Here is a 14,062-nt window from a genome sequence, read left to right on the forward strand (position 1 = left end):
CTCCCGGAAGTTCCGGGAGTCTCCCGCATATTGATAGCGGCTCCCTGACGCCCGCAAATTAGGCAAAATCTCCCGGAATCTATAGTGAGCGATCAAGAGCGCGCATGCGAGACCGCGTGTGCATCTGAGAGTAGCGTGCGCACGACGGGAGAGAGAGAGAGAGGGGTGGTGCTGTGTGTGTCTGAGCGCATCCAAGACAGAGAGCATCCCGATTGGCCTGTTTCTCTAAATCAACCAATCAGTTTTCAGTGTAGGCGGGCTTTTATCTCTTTTCTCCCGAACTAATTAATCAGTTCAGTGTATAGGACCAGGAGCGTCATGGAGAGTCAGTGCCTCAAAAAAGAACAATGTTTCAAGACCCATTTCAAAGTGTAGGCTATTGTCTCATAAGAGTTAAAAATAATGATAGGCCTAGTCTTGCACGCTGCACTGTTTGTAACAGTGACTTTAACATTGCCCATGGCGGGTTAAATGATTGCAAAAACATGTTGAGGTGAGTTTAACAAGACTGTCAATTCATGTGCATATTATTCAGGCCTATACTAGATGGCTAGTTACCAAGGCTACATGAAAAGACCAAACTACCAAAATCTACATATTTTTTTTTCACAATTTCTATCTAGGCCTTCCTTATTTGGTGTACTGACTAGACATATTAAACATATATATATATATATATATATATATATATTTTTTTTTTTTTTTTGAGGGGGGGGGGGGGGGGGGGCTTCGTGATACCTCCCTGAAATGACTTTTTGCAGGTTGGGATGTCTGGGCTAGCATCAGTAAAGTAACTGACTGTACAGGCTAGTACAGTAAAGCATCAATACAGTAAAGTCAACAGTAAAGAAGCTGAAGACGCGAGTTAAAATAATAAAGACACCCCTTCAGGAAAAGCGATATAGGCTGTGGGAAATATTGGGAAAAGATGACAGTAGTACAAGTTATGGTCTATGTAGGCCTACTTCTTGCGAAGCCATTTAAAAGTATGACAGCAAAAATGGGCAGCCTGCAGGAATAAATGTTATGGCACAGACTACACAGCCATATCTACCGGTATGTATAGGTTCGCGCATGCATAAAAGTTACCTTAGTTCGTTGTGTTTGTGACTTTAAACAGTGGATGTGCTTTAGTAAAGCTTTGTGCTTCATTCAGCATATAAACCTGTTCTTACGCTAACGTTTTGACCAGCAATGTATCTCTCTTGCCTACCTTGCCTCACCATTTCTGTTTTCGAAAGAAAGATGTATGTCCATGGCCTTCAAATCTTATCCTAGTGTTCTAATCCTTGGTGGTTGCGTGCATGCTTGCGCTCTTATTCTTATCTCTCTCCTGCGCAAACATTACATTATGTCCTGAATGCCTACTGCGTGTAGTTCTACTGCATAAAGTTTCGCAAATAAATTAGTTTGTTTTACAGAAATGGCCTACATGCATGCAGGCTATAACCAAAAGCACACATTTTGTAAATAAGCGAGTCGGATCGCGGGTCGGGTATAATTTTGTCCTAATTAATATTCACGGTTAATTATAATTAATATAATATTTTTATTCAAAAATATCCTAAATTATAAAATATATACCAGTAGTTGTTATTTAAATTCTATTATATATTACACCTGCAGATATGATGAAAATGCAATAACCATTGATTTTTTACAAACAAGTCAGTTCTCAAATGTGCTTAAGAGTGTTCTTGAGTGTTCGTAGATTCTGTTCTTACCTAAGAACAAGACAACATTGGTGAATATCCTTACCTGATGCGCTCTAGAGGAGCTTCAGAACATGATGAATGGACATGGATGAGATGTTGATTAATCTCTACTCTTCTAGAAGGTTGGCAACACCTTCAAGAAGCCATTTAGGGGCATTCGTGGCCTACTGGTTAGCGCTTCGGACTTGTAACCTAAGGGTTGCCGGTTCGAACCCCGACCAGTAGGCACGGCTGAAGTTCCCTTGAGCAAGGCACCTAACCACTCACTGATCCCCGAGCGCCGCTGTTGTTGCAGGCAGCTCACTGCGCCGGGATTAGTGTGTGCTTCACCTCGCTGTGTGTTCACTGTGTGCTGAGTGTGTTTCTACTAATTCTACTAATTCACAGATTGGGATAAATGCAGAGACCAAATTTCCCTCACGGGATCAAAAGAGTATATATACTTATACTTAATACCATAATCTTCGTAAAAACTGCGTAAGTGGGTTTTAAGAACAAATTTCTTCGTAAGAACGGTTGGTGAATGAGGCCAATTGCCTGCCTCAGACCACAGTACTTTTGAATGATGAGGATCTGTCAGAAATACTATGTCTCTCATTCTCTCAAAGGTACTTCAAACAACAAAACGGTGGATTATCTAAAAAAAAAAAATCGTAGAAATGGAAATACTATTAATTATTAAAATCGTAGTAATGGAATTATTATTTTCCTGTGATTGAGAAAGAACAGTTCAATATGAACTGAAAATGCTGAAAAAATAACATGGAATATTTGAACTAATTTTTCTATGATCAGAATCACAAACAAATGCTTGGAAAACCAGATATTTAATTATTTAGTCAGTTGTTTAAACCACCAAGTCCCACATCGATCCAAACTCTTCCATTATTATGCTAAATATTTGAGAAAATACTTACATGAAGTGTTTCTGTTAAAGGAACAATATGTAAGATTGTGGCCAAAACTGGTACTGCAATCACTTTCAAATTACTGTAGAGCGATGTATCCCCTCCCCCTCCCCCCTGACTCGAGGTTGCCAATCCGGATGCCGAAACACTACTGACTTCGTGATTAGTAGATAGGTGGAGGGTGGCGCATCAGGCCAAAACACAACATGACATGACAAAACACAACATCAACATCAGTTGAGGGCTGCAAGTTCACATTTTAAATGACAATATCCTGGCCGGACTACTGTTGTCAGTGATATAAGTATTTGAAATAAACATGATTTCTTAATGTCTAGTGACATATTAGGGCCATTTTATGATTAATTGAAATACATTTCTTACATATGGTTCCTTTAAAACTGAATATTGGCCCAAATGTCATATTTAAATACTAAAACACCCAAATTAGTATTGGTCTCCCATATTGGTGAGCGTCTTCGAATGGACGACCTTGAGAGGATCAAAGGACACATTTGTACACATCATCTAAATAAAAACATTTATTTGTTTATTTGGAATGTCATAGTAGTCACTGCTAGAGACAGACAGCTGTAGGAAGATGTAGACGTGTGTGTGTGTGTGTGTGTGTGTGAGAGAGAGAGAATCTGTGTGCACATAGAGTATTTGTAAGTGTGTATGAATGTGCCTGCTTGTGTGTGTCTGTGTATGCAGGTGTGAGGGAGAGAGAATGTGTGTGCTTTCATGTCAGGTTGTACATGGCAGTGTGTGTATACAGCGTGCCTGTGTAGACGTGTGTGTGTGTTTTTATGTGTGTGTACAGCGTGCCTGTGTAGACATGTGTGTGTGTTTTTATGTGTGTGTACAGCGTGCCTGTGTAGACGTGTGTGTGTGTTTTTATGTGTGTGTACAGCGTGCCTGTGTAGACATGTGTGTGTGTTTTTATGTGTGTGTACAGCGTGCCTGTGTAGATAAGTGTGTGTGTGTTTTTATGTGTGTGTACAGCGTGCCTGTGTAGATGTGTGTGTGTGTGTTTTTATGTGTGTATACAGCGTGCCTGTGTGCGTACAGACGTGTGTGTGTTCATCAGTGCAGCTGTCTGTCAGCTCTATGCTTGGTGCATATGTGTGTGATCCGAGTTGTGTGTGTGTGTGCGAGCATGGATTTGTGTATACTCCAGTGTAGGTACATCAAAGTCTGTGTGAGTGTGTGTGTGTGTGTGAGAGTAAGTAGGTAAGTAAGTACACGTGTGAATGTGTGTGAGTGCATGTGCAAGTGACTGTGTGTGATTGTATTTGTGTGTCTAAGGTGTGCGATTGTTAGTTAGTGTGTGTATGTGTGTGTGTCCCTATGTTGAAACTAAAGTGTGTTGTCAGTGTGTGTGTTTGTGTGTCCTATCTGTGAGTCTTTGAAACACTCCTTCATACTTCGCCGTCCTTCCTGTTTTACCCATGCGGTAACAAACCCCGCCTATGGTGAGGTAGCCATCCAGTCAGCATTCAGATAGTCATTGAGTGACAGTAAAATAGTTGAGTTAACGTAGACAGTGACCCTCCACACTGCAAAAACTGCTTATCTAACAAAATCTAACCAAGTGTTATTAATCTTATATCAAGATAAGAAAAACTAGTTGGTATTGTTTTCAGTATAAAGAGACTTACCTAGCGCTTTCTTGTGAAATCATTTGACTTAATTTAAAAGATAATTCACTTATTTTAAGACATCTTATCTTGAAAACAAGCAAATTTGTCTGCCAGTGCGTTAAGCAAATTTGTCCTAAAAACAAGCAAATTTGTCTGCCAGTGCGTTGAGCAAATTTGTCTTGAAAATAAGTTAAAGTCTTCTTAAATTAAGTCAAAATGATCTTTTGAGAGGGCTCTAGGTAAGTCTTTTCATACTAAAAACTAGATTTTAGATTTAAAATTAGATTTTTTAATCTTAATATAAGATCAATAACACTTGGTTAGAATTCATTTTTTGCAGTGCATCTTATTAAGGTGATCAGTGATGACTCTCTCCTGCCAGAGGAGGGCGCTCTCTCACCAGTCTTAAGAACACCCAACATGTGACATTCACAACCATCGCATTACCCCGTAGATAGTCCCCGATAATCAAAACAATCACGTCCTTCTGGACAAGTGAAACGACAACATTCAGCTTCAGAAGACCACCCACACACACACACACACACACACACACACCCTCCATGTGATTATTCCAGCTTTCGGTGGCAGACATAAAGCTCACGTAGAAGGAGTACAAAAGCAGGTAGAACAAGTCAAAGTTCAGCTCGGGGTTTAGGTTAAATATTCCTGTGTTAGAGTGTGAGTGTGTGTGTGTGTGTGTGTGTGTGTGTGAGTGTGTGTGTGTGTGTGTCTGTGTGTGTGTGTGTGAGAGTGTGTTAGACGGGGACATAAGTGTTCTGTTCAGTAACATGGTGAGGTCAGCCTGTGTGTATGTGTGTGTGTCTGTGTGTGTGTGTGTGTGTGTGTGTGTGTGTGTGCAGTGTAAGAACAATGTAGAAGTGAAGCATTACAATGCAACAAATAGGTGATAAAAAGACAACCAAAATATTTGTTTTGAAAAGGCACTGTAAGGATGCACACACACACACACACACACATGCGTGCACACACACACTGACCCATGTCATACATTTACAGAAACACCTACGGGAACATAAATACACACACACAGACACACACACAAAGATGTGTCGTGTCATTCATTGCCCCGGCCGTGTGTGTTGCTAGGGCAGCTGCAGTATTGAGTATGATTTCCACCAAAATGACACACACACACACACACACACTAAAGAATTCTGGGTTATATTTTCAACCCAAACGCTGGGCTGAGGCTTTTGGGTCATCTTGTGGGGTTGTTTCTGTACCAAGCTCGCTGGGTAAGACATTTAGGACAGTGAGATCACAACACATGATTGGCATGATGTATTCACAACATACTGTAGGCTACATGATTGGCATGATTGACATGGTATTCACATGTCAACTTTTTCCGGTGGAATATGTGTAGACGACTGCCATGTTTGCGTTACAAACTAACCTCATGCATTTCTATGGGAGATACTTCGAGTGCTGTCTCCTCATTAGAAAGTCTCTGACCATACTTTAAAAGTGTGTTGCACTTACGTTTTGTCTCCTGATGGATTTTATTCATCCACATAATTCATTGATTTTTGCTCATGAATCATGACAGTCTTACACTCGACATGAAGTTCAGTATTCTAAAAGCTGTTTTTTCCCCCCTGACTAAATAAAAGTTCCTGTAAACTGTCAAATAAATATCAAACTTGTTTTATTTCATTGCATTGCTAGTTAATAACCCAGCACTTGGTTTGAATTTGGGTTGTTTTTAACCCAGCATTTTTTAGAGTGGACACACACACACACACACAGAGAAGAATATTGATGCGCCCGCAGACCAAAGCAGCAGAATCCGCTCAGAGGAAACAAGTAACAGTTCACACCACATTCCCCCACACACACACACACACACACACACACCTTCTTGAACTGTACACTTGGCACAATCTTCTGCAGGACCTCCAATAGTGCGGTTCTACTGAGTCCCACACACATGTCCACTCAATGTGTCCACTCTGCAGGGGAATTCTACACAAACACTTCATGAAACACTTCATGTCCAATGTCCTCCTGTCCTGCAATGTCCTCCTGTCCTGTTCTGCTATAAAACGCGCTAAAGAAGTCCCCAAAGAAGCTCTGTCCAACGTCCTGTTCTGCATCCTGTCTGTCTGACAGGTCCATCAGATGTCCAGTTAAAAGGTTTCTGTGTGACAGCCCTGTGTCTCTCAATGGCATCTGTGAGTGACGTCCTGCAGGAGTTATGAGTTATCATTGCTGTCCAAACAACTTCACCCAAGAGTCTCTGTCTCTTTGTTCAATTGTGTGTTGATGTGTATGTTTATGTATGCCTGGACGTGGCAGTGTGTGTTGATGTGTATGTTTATGTATGCGTATGCCTGGACGTGGCAGTGTGTGTTGATGTGTATGTTTATGTATGCCTGGACGTGGCAGTGTGTGTTGATGTGTATGTTTATGTATGCGTATGCCTGGACGTGGCAGTGTGTGTGACATATTTTGTCCCACCTTTTCAATCTGTGTGCGTGTATGTGTGTGTGTGTGTGTGTGAATCCCCTTGCATCCTCACACCTCCATGAAAGACTTCTGTGAGTTCAGTTTCTCCTTCTTCACCAGCTCAAAGTTGTAGCTCTTCATGGCCGAGATGTTCCGTGGCGGTTCCGAGCCCTGTCCCTCGGTACCAATACTGTCTGCAGGCTGTCCACACGCGCAGTACAACAGAACCCCACAGACAGCCCCCAGCAGAACCCCCAGAGCGCTCATGGCGATGATGGTGATCAGGATGGGGTCCAGGGAACGCAGAACCATTCCAGAACCCACAGAGGCGCCGTTAGAACCGGACGAACCGGAACCTAGCCCACTGCTCATGCCGGTTACTGGGGAATCTGTAGGAAAGGCTGGAGAGGGTGTGTGTGTGTGTGTGTGTGTGTGTGTGTGTGTGGAGGGGGGGGGGGGGGAGAGAGACTTTAGATTTCATACAGCATTGGGTCTGAGAATGTCACTCTTAAACAGTGTTGGAAAGAATACTTTTAAAATGTAATCAGTTACAGAATACAGAATACATGCCCTAAAATGTAATTTGTAACGTATTCCATTACATTACTCCATCTAAGTACCGTATTCTAAATACTTGGATTACATAAGCGCTGTTTTACATTTTATCAAGTGGGAAATCAAGCTGCTATTTCAGTTTGTAAGACCCACAGGCGATGTCAGCAAAAAACCCACAACTTAACTTTATAGGATAAACTGAAACATTATACATTTTAACAAGATCATCTCACAGAAATATTAGAATTTCAGTTCAAAAAGCCCAGAAATTCATATGAGAAGGATTCTAAAAGTAACCCCTTAAAATGGCCAAAGTAACTGTATTCTGAATACCACTCATTGAAACTGTAACTAAATACAGTTACTCATATTTTGTATTCTGAATACGTAATCCCGAATACATGTATTCAGTTACTTCCCAAAACTGCTCTTAAAGTAAAAGAACACCAGTCAAGCCAGCCCCTGAGCACAATGTGAATTTAAAGAAGTGGGAGATCATTTCTGTCCCACAAGTGCAGCAGCCTACTCCTGCAGAGATAGTTTAATGCCGATCACAAAACAAGGAAACTGACCAGACCAGAGCTAACTGCACTGAGGATTAGCTGCTCTGAGAGTAGCTGCTGTGAGGATTAACTGATCTTACAGTTAGCTGTTTTAAGAATGAGCTGTTCTGGGACTTAGCTGCTCTGACAGTTAGCTTCTCTGAGAGTTAGCTGCTCTGAGAGTTAGCTTCTCTGAGAGTTAGCTGTTCTGAGAGTTAGCCGCTCTGAGAGTTAGCTGTTCTGAGAGTTAGCTGTTCTGAGAGTTAGCTTCTCTAAGAGTTAGCTGTTCTGGGACTTAGCTGCTCTGAGAGTTAGCTTCTCTGAGAGTTAGCTGTTCTGAGAGTTAACCGCTCTGAGAGTTAGCTGTTCTGAGAGTTAGCTGCTCTGAGAGTTAGCTTCTCTAAGAGTTAGCTGTTCTGGGACTTAGCTGCTCTGAGAGTTAGCTTCTCTGAGAGTTAGCTGTTCTGAGAGTTAGCCGCTCTGAGAGTTAGCTGTTCTGAGAGTTAGCCGCTCTGAGAGTTATCTGTTCTGAGAGTTAGCTGCTCTGAGAGTTAGCTTCTCTAAGAGTTAGCTGTTCTGGGACTTAGCTGCTCTGACTTACTGAAGAAGAGGACCCCAGGAGTGGTGGACAAGGACAGAACCTCAGGGGAAGAGGATGTCGACAGGGACTTATCTTCAGGGTCTAGGACAACACACACACACACACACACACACACACACACACACACATACACACACGCACAAACACACACACATAGGGAAAAACACATATTCCTATGTTATTTTTGATCTTCACCCATATTATAGTTTACTGATCACAGTGGCTGCATGCTTAAAACCTTAGAGATGACTTTCTTTACTGGTTGCTTTCGTCCTACTAAACCAGCCAGCAGAATACTACAGAATATGAGTTTATGAGCATCAATGGCAGCACACACAGATACATACATACATTCTCTCTCCCACATACACACACTATACATTCTCTCTCTCTCTCACATACACACACTATACATACTCTGTCTCTCTCTCTCTCTCTCTCTCTCTCACGCACACACTATACATACTCTGTCTCTCTCTCTCTCTCACATACACACACTATACATACTCTCTCTCTCACACACACACAGACTATACATACTCTGTCTCTCTCTCTCTCTCTCTCCCTCTCTCTCTCTCTCACACACACACACACACACACTATACATACTCACCTTTACACTCTGCAGGGCTGATCTGATCCAGAATCTTTATATCATCCAGAGCCAGGCCACCTGAGCTATGGCTGCCAATCACAGCCTCAAACACCACCTGTACACACACACACACACACAGATACACACTTAAACTCAAACACCACCTGTACACACACACACAGATACACACTTAAACTCAAACACCACCTGCACACACACACACAGATACACACTTAAACTCAAACACCACCTGTACACTAGAGTTGGATGTCTCGAGACCGGTTAGCGGTCGGGAGATTTGCAACAAATATGTCCATGATACAAAACATAACATTAAATTATTTCGCCTTTCACGCCCTTCAAATGCAACCTTTCAAATGCAACCAATCAATGACATACATGTATTTTGTTGTGATTAAGAAACTGGCGCTCATCCAATCAAAAGACGCAAGTGTAGCCAGCGCGAAACGTTAGGTTTACGTCATAGCTGTCAGTCTCAGTCAGACCTAGTAGGCTAATAATGTCAGCGAATTCCGCCATCATTAAATTTGCATTCACGGAACATAAAGAAATTTGCAGTCCAGAGGCAAGAAAGAAGCATTCTGCAAAATGCAAGTTTTGCAAAGTCTCTCTCTCTCATCATTGTCATGCAATTGCTATAGCCTACATAATTTATCTCACCCAGTCTACGAAAACATTTACAGTGAGTGAGCTCACAGTCACACACATTAATGACATGCTCTGTCTCTGCATTGTTCTGTCTGTAGTTGAAATAATACCTTCTTAAATTTAATTTAAACTGGGACTGAACCTCTTACCCAGCAGGGTTCTCAAGTCTCACGCAATGGGCGTGAGACACACGCAATTCAACAAGTTCACACGCTCACACACCACACCTTGCATTTCTCACGCAGAAATATTACTAGGGATGTCAAGGTATCTGCATAATTATTAGAGGAGGCGCAGGGATACGAGAGGATTTCTCGCAGGGTTCAGAACTAGCGCACCACTCACCAGCAAAATCAAAAAAATAAATAGCCACCGACATCCAATCAAAAAATAGTAGGCTATTCGTTGTATCCGGGTAAAATTCCAAAATAGCACATCCCCTCCCTACAACCACGTTATGCTTGTGTGGGGTTACACGTTTAAGATTTCAAAACTGCACCAACATTCTTTTTATTCAGAAATTCAACTGTGTCATTTGGTAAACCAGCCTACTTATGGTACTTTACAGGGTGTGTAAATTAAGCCTTTTCACGAACATTTGGCCTAGCCTACTTTATGGCAAAATTATTTCTTATCTATAAACTAAACTAAACTGTCGGTCATTAAGAAAACCTAATGATTGTGTCGTTATAGCTTTGTGTAAGCCAGACATCAGCAACGTTCATTTTACACGACCAATCACTCTCGTGGCTGCCTGCACTTTCCCTGTCGTCACGGCTGCAACTTTCGCACTCGTTTGTGCTTTTTAGCGCCGTGTTCATCAGGTCCCGGGACACCCATCTGATCCTCCATGGACCATGTCAACAATGAATGAAAATTAGCTTATTATTAACGAGTGTTATCAATTTGAGCGAGTATGCTACACATAGGCCTACATTTTTTTCTAAACATACAGGACTGCTGCAGACAATGACCTGCCAACCACCATAATGTATAATGAACTTGCTGTCCTCGGTTTCGGCATGCACATGCTTAGTCTAATGATTCAGTGACAATATAGGCTACTCAAGTGAATAAAGTAATTAGCCTAATAAATAAAATATTTGTCTCACTCAGTACATATAGGCCTACATCTCGTAAATTGGTGAGCCATAGAATATCCCAGCGTCACGATTATTATATTTCAAGATTCCAATCTATCCCACCTAAATATGAAAAGTTATTTCTACTGACATGCTTCCTGGTGACATAAAAAAACAAATGGTTTCCTTTAATAAGGCTGACATAAGAGACATAGGCTATGCATTAATGCATTATACTTTCCCAGACAAAAAGAAGATATAGGATGTATAGATTACAATGACAAATTCAAGGTCTCAAAGGGTTAATGCTTCTTTCCAATTTTTTTTTATAATTAGTGAGTGAGTGCACCCCCCCCCCCCCCCCCCCAATCTCACTCCAAGCTGAGCTCAAAACTTGAGAACCCTGCCCCAGTATGCTGCTCTTATTCAATTGATGCAAGTTATGGTGTAACACCAGAGACTTTCTAATGTGGAGACACAGCACTCAAAAAATCCTCCATAGAAATGCATGGGGCTAGTTTGCAACGCCAATATGGCCGTTGTCTACACATATCCCACCCCTTCTTCGCCAAAATGTCGCATTGTGTATACATTGAGCGAATCGTGTGGTGTGAGTTGACTACTTTGAGCCAATTATGTGCTGTGTTGTGCAGACATTGTGCCAATCATGTGTTGTGAACTCGACACTGGAGCACGGTTGGTGTGGTGAAGCCTTGCGCACGTGCATTTCTGCTGAATAGGATGCCCGATGAGTACCCAAAAAGCGTTGCAATATGGCCGCCGAGTGGAGGGACATGCCTAAAAGGACTTTGGTAACACTAGCTCGCTAGCTGTTTTTTTTTTTTTTTTTTTGGTCTCGGTCTTGGTCTCGGTCTCGTCTCGACTTTGTCTTGGTCTTGACTCAGTCTGTCTTGGCCTTGGTCTCGTCTTGGTCTCGGTCTTGATACCCTCTGGTCTTGGTAGTGTCTTGGTCTCGGTTTAGGCGATCTTGACTACAAGTCTACTGTACACACACACACACACACAGATACACACTTAAACTCAAACACCACCTGTACACACACACACAGATACACTCTTAAACTCAAACACCACCTGTACACACACACACACACACACAGATACACACTTAAACTCAAACACCACCTGTACACACAGACACACACACAGATACACACATAATAAAGGCTTTATAACCTGATAGGAGAGTGTAATAAAGGCTTTATAACCTGATAGGAGAATGTAATAAACGCTGTAATAAAGGCTTTATAACCTGATAGGAGAATGTAATAAACGCTGTAATAAAGGCTTATAACCTGATAGGAGGGTGTAATAAAGGCTTTATAACCTGATAGGAGAGTGTAATAAAGGCTTTATAACCTGATAGGAGGTGTTGGCAGAGGGCAGCAGCACACGTCCCTCTCTCCAGCGTGGCATCTGTTCCCCCCCAACCATCCACAGGAGACTCTCCATCTCATTCTCCTTCTCCTCCTCCTCTTCCTCCTCCTCATCCTCTTCCTCCTTCACCTCCCGCTCTCTCAGCCTCCGAAGCTTCAGCTGCAGGGAGTCAGAGTGTGTGTGCGCTTTGCCCGTATTGTACCAGAAGGACACACACATCTCAGACACCGGTGCCGTCAGCACTGGACCTGCCAGGCGTGCACTCATCCTCTCTTCCTGCCATTCTTTCTCTCCCTCTATCCCTCTCTCTCCCTCCGAGCCCAGTTCTGTCTCTCTCTCCAGGCTGTCTGAAGACGGAGCTGCATAGATGAATATTCCGGGACTTCCTGCAAAAATCAAAACACACACACACACACACACACACATGTACACACACACACACACACACACACACACACACACATGTACACACACACACACACACACACATGTACACACACACACACACACACACACACACTGTGTTTAGATCTGTTAAAGTGGCTACAGGGCAACAGTGGGCCAGATAAGGGTCTGTGGCCGTTGCACAAAGTTACGTTTTTCCCTTAAAATCTGATTTAAGGGTCCCTTAAAACAAACATGGTTGCACAAACACCCTTAAGTTAAGTTTTTCCCTTAACATCTGATTTAAGGGTCCCTTAAAATAAAAACGGTTGCACAAACACCCTTAAGTTAAGTTTTTCCCTTAAAATCTGATTTAAGGGTCCCTTAAAACAAACATGGTTGCACAAACACCCTTAAGTTAAGTTTTTCCCTTAACATCTGATTTAAGGGTCCCTTAAAATAAAAACGGTTGCACAAACACCCTAAAGTTAAGTTTTTCACTTAAAATCTGATTTAAGGGTCCCTTAAAATAAAAACGGTTGAACAAACACCCTTAAGTTTTCTCCTTAAGGTTTCCTTAACATTTTCCCTGTTGCACAAACGACCTTAGTAGTCTAACTAAGGGGAAAAACCTAAGGGACATCTGACTATACCTTAACCATATTATTAACTGAATTGATGCTGATAAATGAAGTATATTAACTACTTTTGATAATAAAACCTCTCTAATAAATACTCTGTCAAATAGGCCTATCAGAAACATGGCGTATTATTGTGTGGTTTACGTAGGCTAACGTTAAGAATTCATGTGGATGTCTTGTTAGCCTATGAGCTTCGGTTCGGTTCACTAAAACGTTGGTGCACTGATGACAGTCAGGATCATCTCTAACTTGCCAACTAGTATTGTTCAGTTCATGTATATAACATGCTTTACTTGCTACCTCGATAATTTCCGCGAATATTATTAAGGTAAGATGAATGATAAGATCATTAAGCTTTACTGTTCGGTGGGTTAACTAACGGCATCGCGGCAAAGGCAGCTAGTACAGCTGTTGAACAATCTCTGTGGAAACTATAGAATTTTTCGTGCCGGAAAATCCCTTTCAATGCAGTAAATCCCTTAACTAAGGAAACATTTTAAGGTATTCTGTGCAACACCCTTAAGGAAATCCCTTAGGAGAAATTAAGCCTTAAGGGTCATACTTAAGGGAAAAAACTTAAGGTGCTTTGTGCAACCGGCCACTGCTGTTTGCATACCTGTGTGCTCCTGATTGGGCACTGGTGGGTTGGGGGTGGTGCCAGGGATGTGGAATAGCCAATCGGCTCCACCGTCTGTCTCCGGTGTCCAGGTACAGTAGGAGGGGCTTCCCCAGCCGAAATCACAGGAGAACCAAAGATACTCTACAACACAGAGAACCACATCAGGGACTCTCCACCACATCAGGAACTCTCCACCATATAATATGGAACCACATCAGGAACCCTCCAACACATCAGG

General features: G+C 42.1%; 1 protein-coding gene and 1 non-coding gene across 2 annotated transcripts in view; one reads left to right on the plus strand and one right to left on the minus strand.

The window, feature by feature from the left end:
- The first annotated feature begins 1,735 nt into the window (after window positions 1–1,735).
- Window positions 1,736–1,868, plus strand: LOC143139958 (U8 small nucleolar RNA). The gene has a single exon (XR_012990483.1). It is a non-coding gene; the product is annotated as a U8 small nucleolar RNA (small nucleolar RNA).
- Window positions 1,869–5,921: 4,053 nt separating this feature from the next.
- The window catches only part of LOC143139499 (neuropilin-1a-like), a 49,464-nt gene continuing 41,323 nt past the window's right edge, over window positions 5,922–14,062 (minus strand). The window contains exons 13-17 of the mRNA XM_076300086.1: window positions 13,822–13,965; window positions 12,163–12,566; window positions 9,050–9,146; window positions 8,437–8,517; window positions 5,922–7,139 (exon numbers count right to left, since the gene is read on the minus strand). Of these exons, the coding sequence (XP_076156201.1) occupies window positions 6,808–7,139; window positions 8,437–8,517; window positions 9,050–9,146; window positions 12,163–12,566; window positions 13,822–13,965 (1,058 nt within the window). The 3' untranslated portion in view covers window positions 5,922–6,807. The remainder of the gene's footprint in view (window positions 7,140–8,436; window positions 8,518–9,049; window positions 9,147–12,162; window positions 12,567–13,821; window positions 13,966–14,062) is intronic.

This window comes from Alosa pseudoharengus, unplaced genomic scaffold (assembly GCF_046254945.1).
Source record: "Alosa pseudoharengus isolate Yale_2024_CS ecotype anadromous, Long Island Sound unplaced genomic scaffold, YU_APseudo_1.1 YU_APseudo_1.1_scf_22, whole genome shotgun sequence".
In the NCBI taxonomy this organism is placed as follows: Eukaryota; Metazoa; Chordata; class Actinopteri; order Clupeiformes; family Clupeidae; genus Alosa; species Alosa pseudoharengus.